Here is a 14,251-nt window from a genome sequence, read left to right on the forward strand (position 1 = left end):
ATTCCTGCTTTTGGCCTTTCTGTGTTCTCTCCGGAGTAACCTTTATCAGCAGAAAACTTTCACATCCCTGGTGATCCCTGGAGGCCCCGACCTGGTGGGACTCCCTGCCAATGTTCCCTCTAAGCTGTGGAGTCTTGTGAGCAAAAATTCTGCTTTGTGAGTTACTGGCTTGAAAGTTGTGAGCCTGTGATACTGCATAAATCAGTTTGCTCTGGAGCCATCCTTCCTGAGCTAAGACAAAAATCTGTGAGCTGGAGGCTAAAAAATTGTGAGCTAGCTCACACTAACTCAGCTTAGAGGGAACACTGCAGTCCCTGCCCACCTCCACCAGGGGCCCTGCTGCGGGACCGAATGCCACTCCGCAGGGCCCGCGAGGCAGAGATGTTCCGCCAGGCCTTTGGTGGAGGACAGTGAAGGTTTCCCGTCATGGCTGGCACCCTCCTCTTCCCTTCCACCTTGCCTGCTTTGGGCTCCTCCTTAACCTGCCCGTGAGACGGAAGAACAGTCCAGAGCAGGTTTTAGATTAAATTATAGATGCCATCTGAAGACTGTGAAATTAGGATTGATTTGTTGATTTTTAAACTGTATTTTTGTATGTTTTAATCGGTTGTAAATCGCCCATAGCCCTGTGTACTCAGGGATGGGGTCATTCAGAAATTCAGTAAATAATAATAATAATAATAATAATGTATTTTGCTTTGGTACTAGGCTGCTGTGTGCTTGTGGGAGCATGTGTACCACACGCACACTCTCACAGTTGAGTCCTGCACCTGTGAGAATTTGGGTTGTGAATGGCCAAGGCAGAAGGGGTGGTGGTGGAGCTGAGTGGTGCCCGACTCCCCCATTAGGCAGCTATGAAGGAAGCTGGCTGACCGTCTTCTCTTGTAATGCAGATTTCTGCTGGACAGAGTCGCCGGCTTGTCGGAGAAGCTGATAGCTTTGCGGCTGGTGCCTCTCCTGCTCAATCAGCTTGTGTTTGCTGAGCCTGTCGCCGTCAAGAGCTTCCTCCCCCACCTCCTGGGGCCAAGGATGGGTGAATATTTTCTCTTCCAGAATATGACACGGGCATCACTGTGTGAATTCAGAGGGGCTGGATGGGGGTACCTACTGACACCTCTGCTTATGAGCATCTGGACTATTTCAGAACACAAACAAGATGGTGATCCTTTCCTGGTATTTGTGAAGGCAATTTTACCGGAGTAAGATTCGAAGCTGTTGATTGCTTTGTCCAGCACGTTCCTTTTTTGTGTGTGAATATCCCCACCAAGGACTGGGAAATCTTGGCCGGGGTGTTGGGTGTAACGTATGAATGTAACCCAGCGGTTGAAATCATTCACTATCCCTCATTCTTGTGGGAGGGGGAAAGAGAGCCGAAAAGGTGGCCAAAGGGTAACAAGATGGATGGGACGAGGGGAGAGGTTTTGCGAAGGGGGAAAAGACCAAAGAATTAAACCAGCGTGAGAGCCAGCTTGGTGTAACGGTGAGAGTGTCGCCCTCGGGGCTGGGAGACCTAGTTTCAAATCCCCACTCTGTTACGGAACTCTGCTGGGTGATTTGGGGCCACTCACACACACGCTGAACCTAACCTCCCTCTCAGTGTTGTTGTGGGGATAAAATGGAGAGAACAGCGTCAGCTGTTTGGGTCCGAACTGGAGGGGAAGGTGGGGAATAAATGAATAAATAAAATAAACCGTTCATTAAAGGAATGGCGCCAGTTTTTTCTTACTCTAGAGGGAGAGAGCTGGTTAAGGCAGATGAAGAGTCCCGAATGATGATACAGGAACCAGCTCCCTTGGTGAAGACATGAGCTCTGCTGCTGTTCAGATGGCAGCAAAGTGTGAGGAGGGGGTGGCTATTGTGACCTAATGCCGCTTCTCCTCCCCTTCTCACCTGGTACCGACGGTCCTGCAGAGCTCCAGATTGTCCTTCGGCCCAAAAGATCTGTCTTAATAGATGGGAAAGAAGCTCTGTGCTTCTCACCTATTGATGTCTGTCTTCCTGCTCTGGTCCCAGTTGCCCGCCTGTCTCCCAAGGCACTCAGTTGCTTTTCGCTTGTGCTTCCAACCCCTGCAGAACCTTGGAAGACTGCTCCCAGCCCTGGCTAAAAATACAACCTGTGTGGTTTTCCAAAGCATAGATATGTGGCAGCACGTCTGGAAGGGCTAGTTTCACTCCGGCATCATGGTGACTCTCCAACTCTTTACCCTAGATAAAGTGGGTGAGAATCAAATCAATGGCCTGCTTTCTCCAGCGATGTTCCAGGCGCATGTCAGCCCGGTGCTGCTGAAGCTCTTCGAGGTGCATGAGGAGCATGTGCGGATAGTGTTACTGTCTCACCTGGATGCCTACGCCGAGCTGTTCACGCAGAAAGAATTGAAGAACATCATATTGCCACAGGTCAGTATGGCAAATGGAGCGCAGCCTCTCAAACGCCAGCTTCCGGGAGCGGAGAGAACTTGAGTTGATGGTCAAAGCTGTTTATTTTTTAAAAAATCAAATTTCATATCTTTTACCCGAAACAGAAAGAAATTAAAAAAAATATTACAACAATGGTGGCAGGTTTACAGATAAGCCTCTATAAAAGGTTTTCCAGCATCTAAAGATATGTTCAACTGTTCATCTGTATGCTATAAATTCAATTGTTGATAAGGTTATAATGTCTTCAGTTCTTGGGGTTACTGGCGGTGGGCGTATTCATCTCTCCAGTTTTGTTACATAAGTCTTTTAGCAAGGGCACGGGGGGTCCGTTTTTTTGGCCATCAGTTAGTCTGCAGGAGACAGGCAGATAATTTAAAAGCACCTCGGCATCCTCAAAGATCAGTGAACATTCTAATACAAAGTTGACGTAATTATGTCCTCCCAAAAAGAGCAAATATCTGGGCAGGCCTGCTGTGTTAAGCGGATCCAAGCTGGATCCAGAGTAAACGGGCCGTCTCCCCCTTTCCTACCGCAGACTCCCCCTCGTGTCATGCCTCGGGGTCCCCTATCCTCCAGGGACCGTATTTCCTGGAGAGCGTCAGGCTGCGGTGGGAGGCAGGAAAGTTCCACTCCACCGTGGGGAGATTTGAGCTTGGAGCCCTCTTGTCGTGCCTCTCGGTGCGCCCTTGTGTCTCCCTCCGTTTTAACCAGTCCTACCTCACAGCTTCTTTGGCTCTTACCGTTCAGTCTCTTGCCTGTTTGGCTAATAAATGTGGCTTGTTGGGGATTCCCTCACAGTGAGCTTTCTGTCCAACTTTGTGTTCCTCTCCATTCAAGATCTCTTTATTTTGCAATGAACCAAGGATGGTGAAGGGTTGCCAGAATATATATTCTTATCGTACTTCATTTCTACCCCACTTTTCTCCCCAATGAGAATCCAAAGTGGCTTACAACACTCACTTTCTTCACTGTATCTTCTCAACGACCCGGTGACACCGGTTAGCCTGAAAGTGTTAGTGGGCCGAAAGTTATCCAGCAAGCTTCCATGGGAGAGTGGGGATTTGAACCTGGGTCTGCCATAATTCCAGATTAAACTGAAGAGCGGTGTTACTTGGACTTCCCCCAAATGGTTTTTTTTTGGGGGGGTGGGGGGTGGGGGGGAAGGGAATGATACAAACTGGTAGCAAATGTAGTTACTCAGTTTCATGGATGCGGGAGCTGGATTGTGCTTGACAGCATATCCTCCTTTTAGGTTTTACTGGGGCTGCGCGACACCAGTGATGCTCTGGTAGCTGTAACGCTGCAGAGTTTAGGAGTGTTAGTCTCCCTGCTCGGACCTGACGTTGTTGTAGGGGGCGACAGAACAAAGATCTTCAAGTGCTCAGCGCCAAGCTTCACCAAAACCTCCGACCTTTCCCCTGAAGGTAAGTGAATCAAGTATTGAGTTTGCCTTTAAATCAGACAAGCTGGTTGTAGGGCAGCTCACCTGCTCAGAGCAGGGTGAAGAGAGTGCGACTCAAGCGCCACCCTTGAGAATGGCTTTCTGCAGGCAGCTGCAGTTCTGCTCAACAGCACTGGGGCCAGATAGGCTGTTAGAAGTCTGCCAGAAATAGACACGGCAGCTTTTGGACTCAGGCTTTCTCCTTGGGGGTGGGGCGTTGTTTAGATAATCAGTGCAAAGCATAGGGAAACTGGTGGGTGTTGTGCAGTCAGTACAAAGAAACCAGTGCATCTTAGAGTGCAGTGGAGAAGCAACCAAGATTATCAAGGGATTGCAGCTCACTATGAGGAAGGGCTGAACTGTAACTTTTTCGTTTAGGAAAAAAAACTGCTGGGGGGGGGGGGGGGGGGTTGGGGGGCGTAAAATTGCGCCCGAGGTGGAAAAAGTGGATAGAGGGAGAAGACGAATACTAGAACTCATGGGCACCTAATGATGTTGATAGGCAATAGGTTCAAGAAAGGATTTTTTTTTAACTCAACAAATAATTAAATGTTGGAATTCGGTGCCAGCGGATGTAGAGATGGCCAACATCACAGATGGCTTTAAAAGGGAGTCAGATTCATGGGGGGGTAGATCCATCCAGCAGTGGCTATTAGCCATGGTGAGTGGAGGGAACCTCCATATTCAGAGGTAGGCAGCATCAAACAAGGGCCTTGGCCTCTGTGTGGAACCGGACTAGGATGCTGGACCGAGTCTGATCCAGCAGGTCACTTGCATTCTTACCACGGGGTCTTGTCCATGTGGCAACTTCTAATAGATTGAGCAGGTGCCAGTTTGTCTTAGGTTCTGTGTATCTGTGTGCATGCCAAGTCAGCACAGAATCAGCATTGCAGCCAGTTGTGCTTTTGATCCCCAAAATCTTCCTGGTTTTTGTTTTGATTTTAAAAAGGAACCTCCTACTTAACAGTGTGAAAGTATGTGGGCAGCAACTCCTGGGGAAGCGAAAGAGGTGGAGGCACGTTTGCTGGAAGCCTGCGCCCCCCCTCCCTCCCCCCAGATCTGGAACTTTTAAAGGTCTTGAAAGGTCTGCATGGCTTGGATTGCCTTCCTCCAGTACTGGGATTATTGAGACTGGTGCAAACAGACGCGATCTTGCCTCGAAGGGCCATGTCTGCAAGGTTTGGATGCCCCTCCTACCTTGGTTGCAGCTTTCTCAACACACTTGCCAAAGAGATCTCTCTTCGAACACGGCAGAGGCGGCCTCATCTTTACCACCAGTTACAGCTGTGGTCCTTGCCAGCATACCACGTGATGTCTGCTAGAAAGGCTACCGTGTTGAAAACTTCATTGAATGTGTTGGACACCTAATCTGAGAGAGGTTCCTGAAGAGACTTCAGCCATGCAAGGATAGCTGATAACAGTGCCATTGGCTGCAGTTTTGGATCCCACAGAAGATCATCTCATCTTTGTAATCTGCCTGGTCCTTGTGCAGGGTATCATCAGGAGGAAGACAGCCACGGTCCCAACCACCATCAGAAGCACAACAGCCTTAGGACTGGCCTCAGAGGGATACATTCTCTCCATAGTCCTGATTGGCCACTCTAGTCTTTGTAGGTTAGGCCAGGAAGTAAATGTGGCCTCAAAACTGAGGGGCCATATAGGCATAACCACCTGTGATCCGTATGCTCTAGGCATTAGCTAACATTGTTTTGGAGTGTCTTCTTTGGGCTATTGGTTAGAAGATGTGGTCTGTAGCTGCCTGACAGCACCTTAGGTATGGATTTGGTGAAGACCGCTGGGTGTGGGATTCTCGAGTCTGACAGTTCTCTTGACTAAGTCAAGGGACTTAGGGTCTAATGTGAGGGAGTTCATTCTTTTCTTTCTGTACTGCATGCAGTGACAAACATTAGTGTGCCTGATATTAGAGGCAGAGAAAGAATCAATGCCTTTGCCAGGCAGGTTCTGCTAGCTGTGAAATTGAGAATAGTAAAGTTTGCTTGGTCCACCTAAAAAATATAATAAAAATGATTGATTCCCTCCAGAAGCACATATACTGGGTCTGTTTAGACTAGGGGTGTGCAAAAATAATAATAAAAAAATTCACCCCATTTGGATTGGCCGAATCGGCCAGAATCAATTTCAGCTGGCAGTAAGACTCTCGCATGTCAGTTTCGTCAGTACCAGCACTTCGGGGGCCAGCCGAATGTCAATTTCAGCCCTATTATATCCTATGGGCCATTGAAGTCAATGGCAAAAACATAGGGTATATTCTGGGGGCTGAAGGGGAGGGGGCTTGAGGGAGAGACTCCATACTCGCAGGGTAGCTGCTGGAGCCTCTCCCCAAGATACCAACCAGGTTTCAAGAGCATTGGACCAGGGGGTCCAATTCTATGGGCCCTCAAACAGGTTGCCCCTATCCCCTCCATTGTTCTCTATGGTGGGGGGGAAAGTTACTTTTTGGTTGGTAACTTGGTTGGTATCTTGGGGAGAGGCTCCAGCAGCTACCCTGAGAGTTTGGAGCCTCTCCCTCAAACCCCCTCCCCTCCAGCCCCCAGAATATACCCTATGTTTTCGCCATTGACTTCAATGGCCCATAGGATATAATGGGGCCGAATTGTCACTGAAATTTGGCGGCAATTCGGTGGGAAGCCGATTCAGATCAGAGAATCTGAATCAGCCTGCAGCAACCTGAAAAGTTTAGACAGGCCATCCTCAATTAACCAGTGCCTGAGAAATAAGAAATCTCTCTGTTTCACAGGTCTGTACACAGTGGAGTTTTCAAGATCTTGTTCTCATCTCATCTCTTTATCAGTACGAATGAGTAGGGTTTTACTCAAAAGAAAACTTAGTCTATTTGTTGTATGAGTTGCTTTGTTAAAACTGCATATGTATGCATGTAAATAAAATAGTTCTGGGGAAAAACATTCTTCATTTTTAAATCTCTCTCATACACACCCTGCAGCAGGCAGCCTCTTTAAAGACACATTCCCTTCTCTGCGGGAGGAAAAACACCTCAAGAAGTACTTGTGTTAACCTTAAAAAAAATCTATGTAGTCAGTAATCAGGATGCTGTTGGGACGCAATCAGTTCCAGTTGTTATGGATGAATCATAGAAAGGCTTGATGTTGTGGACAAGCCGCTTTGGAAATATGTAGCTCTGGCTATCTCGGGAAACCAACATGACATTCTTGGGCAAGGTGCTTGGGTGGGTGATGCAACTCCAGGCATTGTTGGATGAGGTGGATTATCTGAACTATTTCAATCCAGACTTGCATCTTCGTTTAGGGTGGAAACAGCCTTGTTCGCCCCGACTGCCAGTCTTCATCAGGAGAGGGAGAGTGCATCCATGGTGGTTTTCCTGAATTTCTTGGCAACCTTTGAATCATATCCGTCTGGAGAAGCTGGCTAGGGTGGGAGCAGGGGACAGAGAGCTTTGGAGGTTCCACTCTTAACGTGGCTGACTGATTGCTCTCTTGAAGTATTTGAAGAAGGGCTGTCATTTAGAGGAGGGCAGGGAGCTGTTCCTGTTGGCAGCGGAGGAGAAGACTCGCAATCATGGGTTTAAATTAAGGGCGGGAAGGTACCAGCTGGATATTAGGAGAAACATTTTTACAGCAAGAGTTGTGCAACAGTGGAATCAGCTGCCTAGGGAGGTGGTGCGCTCCCCCTCACTGGCAGTCTTCAAGCAGCGGCTGGACAAACACTCGTCAGGGATGCCCTAGGCTGATCCTGCATTGAGCAAGGGGTTGGACTAGATGGCCTGTACGGGCCCATCCAACTCTGTGATTCCAGAACAAGGTTCTGGGTGACTGCTGCTTGGCCCCATGGCATCTGTGCTATGGAGTCCTCCTGGGATCTGTCTTGTTTAACAGCATGGGGGACATCTACACAAAACCACTGGGAATGATCTTCTGGGGGTTTGGAGTGAGGTTCCACGAATATGCAGATGATTCCCAGCTCTGAACATGTTCCTGGAGAAGGTAATGGGAGGAGTGAGGGCCAATAAACTGAAGTTCAGGCTAAACAGGATGTGAGGTACTGGTGGTTAATGAAAAAGATACTTGAGGACTGAGAAGTCAGCCTGTCCTAGAGCAGGTTCGTAGCCCGGGATATTGCTAGATCCTGGCCACATGGTGCTTTTCACCAGCTTCAGGGGATACACGAGCTTTGGCCATTCCTCAAAGTGTGATTTGGCTACAGTCAGCCATGATCCAATTGCATCCAGGTGGAGCAGCCTTTGTTCAGAAATTCTGAACTGATCCAGAATGTGACAGCCAGGTTATTGTCAGGGGGTGATTGCAAGGATCCTGTCACCTGTGCTGGAAGATTTGTGCTGGCTGCCCATCTTTTTCCAGGCACAATTTAAAATATGGGCTGTTTTAAGGCCCTGAACAACTTGGGGCCAGGGTGCTTGAAGGCCTGCTTCTTCCAGTATTGTCCAGCCCACCAGATCCATTTCTTCTCTGTGCTGCCCCCTTGCAGAGCAAACCAGCCAGGGCTTCTTCCAGTTCAGTGGTGGTGCCTCTCCTGTGGAATCCCTTCCCCCTGAGGCTCGCCTGGCACCTTCCTTCCTTTCCAGCCCAAAGCACTTCACACTGTCCGTGCTCTTTAACTAAAGAGATCTGTCTTTCTTTGTTTTATGATCTGCTCCTAGCCTGAAGACTGCTGTTTTATATTGCATTTATGCCCCTGCATGTTTTTACTGACCTGGCTTGTTTTTACGTCCTTGCTGTTTATATCCCGAGATGCGGCATACAAATCTAATTGAATAAGGCCATTTGTGTGCCATAAGGTCACCTGAGTGTGTCCCCTGACCACTCGTTTAAAGGTTATGTCAGTTTCAGAGCAAGGGACAGATGGTTTCTGTCTGAACAGCACAGTCCGATCCTTTGTGTCCTGCCATGCTGAGAGCTTGATGGCAGCATATAAATTCAAGTATATTTTGCTTGTGTATCCTTACAGACTCTCCCACCCACATAATGAGCTGCCAGAGTAAGCAAACGTATAAACCCCTGCAGAATAATCCTTCGGGAGTCCTCTTCAAGTGCCCCAACTCTGGAAATACATCCTTCAGCAACAAGAACCATGTGCCAAGGCAAGACTCTCGTGTGGCCTTAAGGAAAGGTAATCACTTTACCCCTTATTACATTTCACTCCTTGCTGCTAAAGCCTTCCAAATGGTTTTTTTTTTTTTTTGCATCAAGCTGTCCCAAAACCCTGATGGCACTTCGTTTCACCACTTTAGACTGGGAGATGCCCACTTTCCCCTTCATCACATGAGCATTTCCTTCTAATTGTTTGGCAAGGTTCACTGTTGGGTTAGGGCTAGAAAGCTTGATACTGTGGGTTGGATGAGCCTTTGTGGACAAAATGCCATGGAGTAGTGGGGAGGGTGCAGTGGAGAGAGAAAACTGGGTGCAGTCATCCCTTGGAAGGAGGTCCAAAGAGGCATTTGCAAGCATTTTTACTCTAGCGCATAGTCCTGATAGGATTGTCAGGCTCGTTACTTGAGCAGATATGATGTTGTGTGCCTTCCACAGGGGAACAAGACGCTTCCTGCTCTTTGAATGGTGTTCCTGCTGGATTAAACCCATTGAGGGACGATGGTAGCTGCCCACTGGGAACTGAGAACACAACAGAGGAATGGCCGGACTGGAGTGAGTGTGAGGAGCCAGAGACTGAGAAAAACGCAACTGTCAATACGGAAACGCAAGAGTTCCATGCCGGCAGTGGTCCCTGTCTTACCAACCATGATCTCACAGATAAGAAAACTTGGGCCGATGTGGCTCACAACCCTCCCTTTAAAAGCTCCTCAGGAAACAGGCCCAGTGACATCGCAGAGCCTCGGCTCCCTCCCAGTATGCTGGAGCTCAAAAGAGAATCTAGAACTCTACCTTCGAATTCTTCCTCTGGGCCTGGCAGCAGCAGTGAGGGTTATGACCACAAGGACCTGTGGGACAAAAGCTCCAGGCAGCCCAAGGCGTCACATCTGGAAAGGTCTCCAAAGTGGGAATGCAGTTTAGGAGAGGAATTCACGATCCAGGTGAAGAAGAAGGAGTCGCATGACCCTGAACTGGACTGGTTTGCTGATATGGTGCCAGACATCAAACCTGCATCGGCGCTCCTGATTTTGCCAGAGCTGGGGCCCCACCCCGTTGCTCAGAGCAACTTAGATGCAGTTTCCAGCAGTCTGGGTGATGCTCAGAAGGTGCGGTTTTCTTCCAAATTTGCAGCTGCTGCAGTTACAGAGGTGAGGATTGAGGGCTGCGTTCTTGGGGCACAGAACTCCACTGCTTTACTCAGATTGCTCTGACCTGTTTAAGCAAGGGAACAAAGCAATACAAAGACTTTTGGCAGCCTTCTGTGTAGAGATTGTACACCCCAGTTTACCAATCTGGAGAACCATACATAGCTTTCCCAGTAATTTTAGAGTAGCTCCCCCCAAAACTGTCATGGAAACAGACCCCCCTCTTTCTAAATGCAATGGCCTCCATAAATGTACGCAATCCGATGACGAAGCCCGTTAAGATTTGCTGTCTGCCCTTCATACACCCAACCCACACTGCAGGCCGACTCTCTCTGTGAGGCTGCAAGGGAAAGCCAAATGGCCAGGGGGCTCGATGCTCCTGTAACCTAGAGTGAGCTCAGTGTGTTTTTCATATCGCCATGTACGCAATCCGATGACGAAGCCCGTTATGATTTGCTGTCTGCCCTTCATACACCCTTCATACAGGAGCTGCGGTGGCTCAAGTGGTTAAGACGCTGAACTGCAGGCTGTGGAAGGTCGGTAGTTCAGCAGTTCGAGACCCGAGTGTGCCGCATGACGGAGTGAGCTCCCGTCTCTAGTTCCAGCTCCTGCCAACCTAGCAGTTCGAAAGCAAGAAATTGCAAGTAGATAAATAGGGACCACTTCGGTGGGAAGGTCACAGCGTTCCGTGTGCCTTGGTGTTTAGTCATGCCGGCCACATGACCACGGAAACGTCTTCGGACAGCGCTGGCTCTTCGGCTTTGAAACGGAGATGAGCACCGCAACCCTAGAGTCGGATTCGACTGGCTTTCGAGCAAGGGAACCTTTACCTTTACCTTCATACACCGAACCCACACTGCAGGCTGACTCTCTCTGTGAGGCTGCAAGGGAGAGCCAAATGGCCAGGGGGCTCGATGCTCCTGTAACCTAGAGTGAGCTCAGTGTGTTTTTCATATCGCCACAGGGCTAACTTCACATTGAGGCAGAGTGCCCTGGGACTCCACACTCCACAGAAGCAGCCACTGCGCCTTGGGAACTGGTTTCTTGCAGTTTTAATAAAAAAGCAATATGACCCATTTTAAAAAAATGGCTATGCAGCACAAATTGTGTTTGAACTGTCAACATTTAGCCCTTGGTGCAAAGAGTTTGTGAAAAGCAGAACATGAGCTTTGGCGGTTCCAGTATACTCTTAGAGTTCTGGGGGAGACAGTGCACACATAATGTTGTGTGCTTTTGTTAGCCATTTGATTACGATAGAGGGATGCTGCCTTAAGTAGTTCTCAAATTAATGGCAGCAACCAATTACTTTGTAGTCCACTGGTGGTAGAAAAGAGCAGGAGTCCAGGAGCACCTTAAAGACTAACAAAATTTGTGGCCGGGGAGGGGTTTTCATGAGCCACTGTGCTCCCTCCTTCAAATACCGTCTGGTGGTCCGTACTTTTTGTGAGTAACATGAAGACTTTGCGGTTTCCCAGGTTAAAGTTTGCTTATGTCTGGACAAACTAATTCCAGATGGGTAGCAGTGGCAGTCTGTAGCAGCACAATAAAATAGAAGTCTAGTGACACTTAAAGAGACTAGGAACTTATTTCATCGTAACTTTTGGTGAGTCAGAGCTAACTTAATCAGGTGTATGAAGAAGCATAAAACCAATGAATATATAATCAGGCTGCAAGCAACTGGGTGGAAATCGACTTGAGTGGATTGTACCCTGGAAGACAGAACTCCCTGGGGAGGGGGTTCGTGGGGCAACGAGGGTTGCAGCCGTCACAATATGGGAAAGGTCGCAGGCGGACAACCAGAAGCCCTTGGAAGGCCCACCCCACTCCCTCCACGGAGAAGGACGTCAGAGAAACGGGCGGAGACGGGCTCATCCCCTAACCCGCCGACGCAAGGGGGACACGCACAGTCCTGAGTGTGAGGCAACTGGAGAAACCCGGTCTTACCCACGGGAGAAGGGTTGGAGAGGCTGCGGCAGACAGCGTCAGGCTCCTTACGCACACCAGAAGTGGCCACTCCCCAACTCAGGGCGAGATCCAGGGGGAACCACAAGAGGGTGGGACTAGGAGAGAAACACACCATAGGGACGATAGAAGAGGTGACGGGCAGGTTAAGAGAGCAGTAAGAGTACTGGGAAGGGGAAGGGAGGTGTTACGCAAGGAAGATAAAAGGAGGGAAGCAAGGAGAGTGGGAGGATTTCGGAGGCGACTGGCTAGGCAAGCTAGAGAGACAAGAGACGCGGCTGTCGACCCCGAGGAAGGTGACTCGGGGAGTGACGAAACTCCCCGACCCTTCCCTATCTGAGGCACTCGCTTCCCTCCTATACCCCCAGCCAACACAGCGAGTGGTCCTCTCTGGCCAGGGGCCTTAAATTGGCCTCTCTCTGTAATATGTCTTCCTTCTCTCAGCCATCCTCTTTGCAGTGTACAATGCATGCATCTGATTTAATAGTATATCCTAGCATAAGTTTGTTGTCACTTTGTAAAGTGATAGTGGACTCCTGCTTTATTTTCTACAAACTAAAAAACCTCCCCAGGGTAAACTTGTTTTGACCTGTTCTTTGTTTTAGCTTCCCTAGGTACGTTAATCAGTTTTTGCCAGCAAGGCCACAAGGGATTCTGATGTTTGTGTAATTATTCCAGGTAGATGATGTTGGCTGGGAAGAAGAGGAGGAGCTAAAGTGGGAAGATGAAACCACCTGGTGACACCGGACCTTTGCTTGTGTTGGAGTTTGCTGCTTCTACTGTGCCCTGGACAATTTTCTCTCCACAAGCAGCAAAAAACCCCTCAATTTCTTCCTAGTTGGAACAAGTATTTACTTTTCTAACCTGCAAGACGGACCTACTGCCCTCGGTGCTAGAAAAAAAGCTCTGGGACTGAAGGGATGCATTGAAGATAGATTGTTTTATCTTTCTGGAAGAGTTGTTTATGGAGAACACTAGGAAAAATAAATGGATAATTCACTCGTTGTGTCTGTACCATCTGTTTAGTTAGAAAATGAAGCCTCACAGTGCACCTATTAAGATGCGCAAGATATGATGACAAATATTCTCCAAAAGCTCTTGTGCAAACGGACCTGAGAATGGGTCTGTAAGGCAGAACAGCAACAAATCTATTTTGTTCTTATGGGGTGAGTTTTGTTCCCACCTATCTGCCATTGTTGAGGTTTCTGTTTTCCAGAAGGTATATCCTTTGAATGAAAACCACTCTGAAGCTAATGAGTGTTTGTTTTGAACTACATTAAGTCATTAAAAAAAGCCCAGTCCTTAAAGCGGCAGTCTGAGAAAGTTGCAAGTATTTTAGCCCGTGGTGAGTAGTACCTTCACCCTTCCAGTCAAGAGGCTGCTGTGTGACACGTACAAACCAAAACAGGCTTAACCAAGAACGGCGGCAGCTGCTGCTCACAGTAAGTCCTGAAGGGGTCCAGAGGTGAGAGCATCAGGGTGGCCACCGTGTGCTGTCCTTCAGGCTGTTCAGTGTGGCCTGCAATGCTTCCAGTTTCTTGGCAAGCCACGTTGGGGGCGGGCCCTTCTGCAGCAGGAGCTTCACAGCCTCCAGTGCCCCTGCAGCACCGTCGATCGCAGACTCATATTGCCTCTCACTGGGTGAGTAGCACGTTCTTTTGGGGGAGGACTGCAGGTTGAAACACAAGAATACTTCTATGGCATGGCATCCCCAACAGTAAAACCATTAACAAATGTAAGAGGACCCCCCCCACACACACACACACACACTCAAAGCCCCAGAGAGCTTAATGGGCTGGCATTTGCTCTTCAGGCTCTAGTTTATGTAGAATTGCTCACAAATGTCTAAACGCTGGGTAGATCCTGCCCAGACTGTGTTTTCTGCCAGAAGCTGGCAGCCCAGCCTGCGCTGGCAAAGAAGAGGGTGCAGCACTCTGGGAAACAGCCACCTCTAGCCACGTGCTTTAAAAGTAGTTCCTCCCCTAGTGATTTTCATGTGTCAGTGGTGCAGTTGCTTAAGACATTCCACCACGAGCCCCATAATGATGGGTGCTGTAGGAACACCTGGATTCCAGCCACAGAAATTCAATGATGGGAAAGGGGCTGCTACCGCAAAGCCCAGTTGCCTCAGAATGCATCTTATGGTCTCTCTGCTTCAAAACTTTATCCTTCCATGGCAGTTC

The 14,251-nt window shown here is 48.8% G+C and overlaps 2 protein-coding genes across 2 annotated transcripts in view; one reads left to right on the forward strand and one right to left on the reverse strand.

Moving 5' to 3' along the window:
• The window catches only part of SCYL3 (SCY1-like, kinase-like 3), a 27,383-nt gene extending 14,408 nt beyond the window's left edge, over window positions 1-12,975 (forward strand). The window contains exons 8-13 of the mRNA XM_015406202.1: window positions 894-1,033; window positions 2,210-2,397; window positions 3,671-3,842; window positions 8,822-8,983; window positions 9,400-10,109; window positions 12,747-12,975. Of these exons, the coding sequence (XP_015261688.1) occupies window positions 894-1,033; window positions 2,210-2,397; window positions 3,671-3,842; window positions 8,822-8,983; window positions 9,400-10,109; window positions 12,747-12,809 (1,435 nt within the window). The 3' untranslated portion in view covers window positions 12,810-12,975. The remainder of the gene's footprint in view (window positions 1-893; window positions 1,034-2,209; window positions 2,398-3,670; window positions 3,843-8,821; window positions 8,984-9,399; window positions 10,110-12,746) is intronic.
• Window positions 12,976-13,064: 89 nt separating this feature from the next.
• LOC107106112 (chromosome unknown open reading frame, human C1orf112) overlaps window positions 13,065-14,251 on the reverse strand; it is a 28,209-nt gene continuing 27,022 nt past the window's right edge. Inside the window, exon 21 of the mRNA XM_015406203.1 lies at window positions 13,065-13,737. Coding sequence (XP_015261689.1) covers window positions 13,543-13,737 — 195 coding nt within the window. The 3' untranslated portion in view covers window positions 13,065-13,542. The remainder of the gene's footprint in view (window positions 13,738-14,251) is intronic.

The sequence above is a fragment of the Gekko japonicus genome, unplaced genomic scaffold (genome assembly GCF_001447785.1).
Source record: "Gekko japonicus isolate JY-2015 unplaced genomic scaffold, Gekko_japonicus_V1.1 scaffold1180, whole genome shotgun sequence".
In the NCBI taxonomy this organism is placed as follows: Eukaryota; Metazoa; Chordata; class Lepidosauria; order Squamata; family Gekkonidae; genus Gekko; species Gekko japonicus.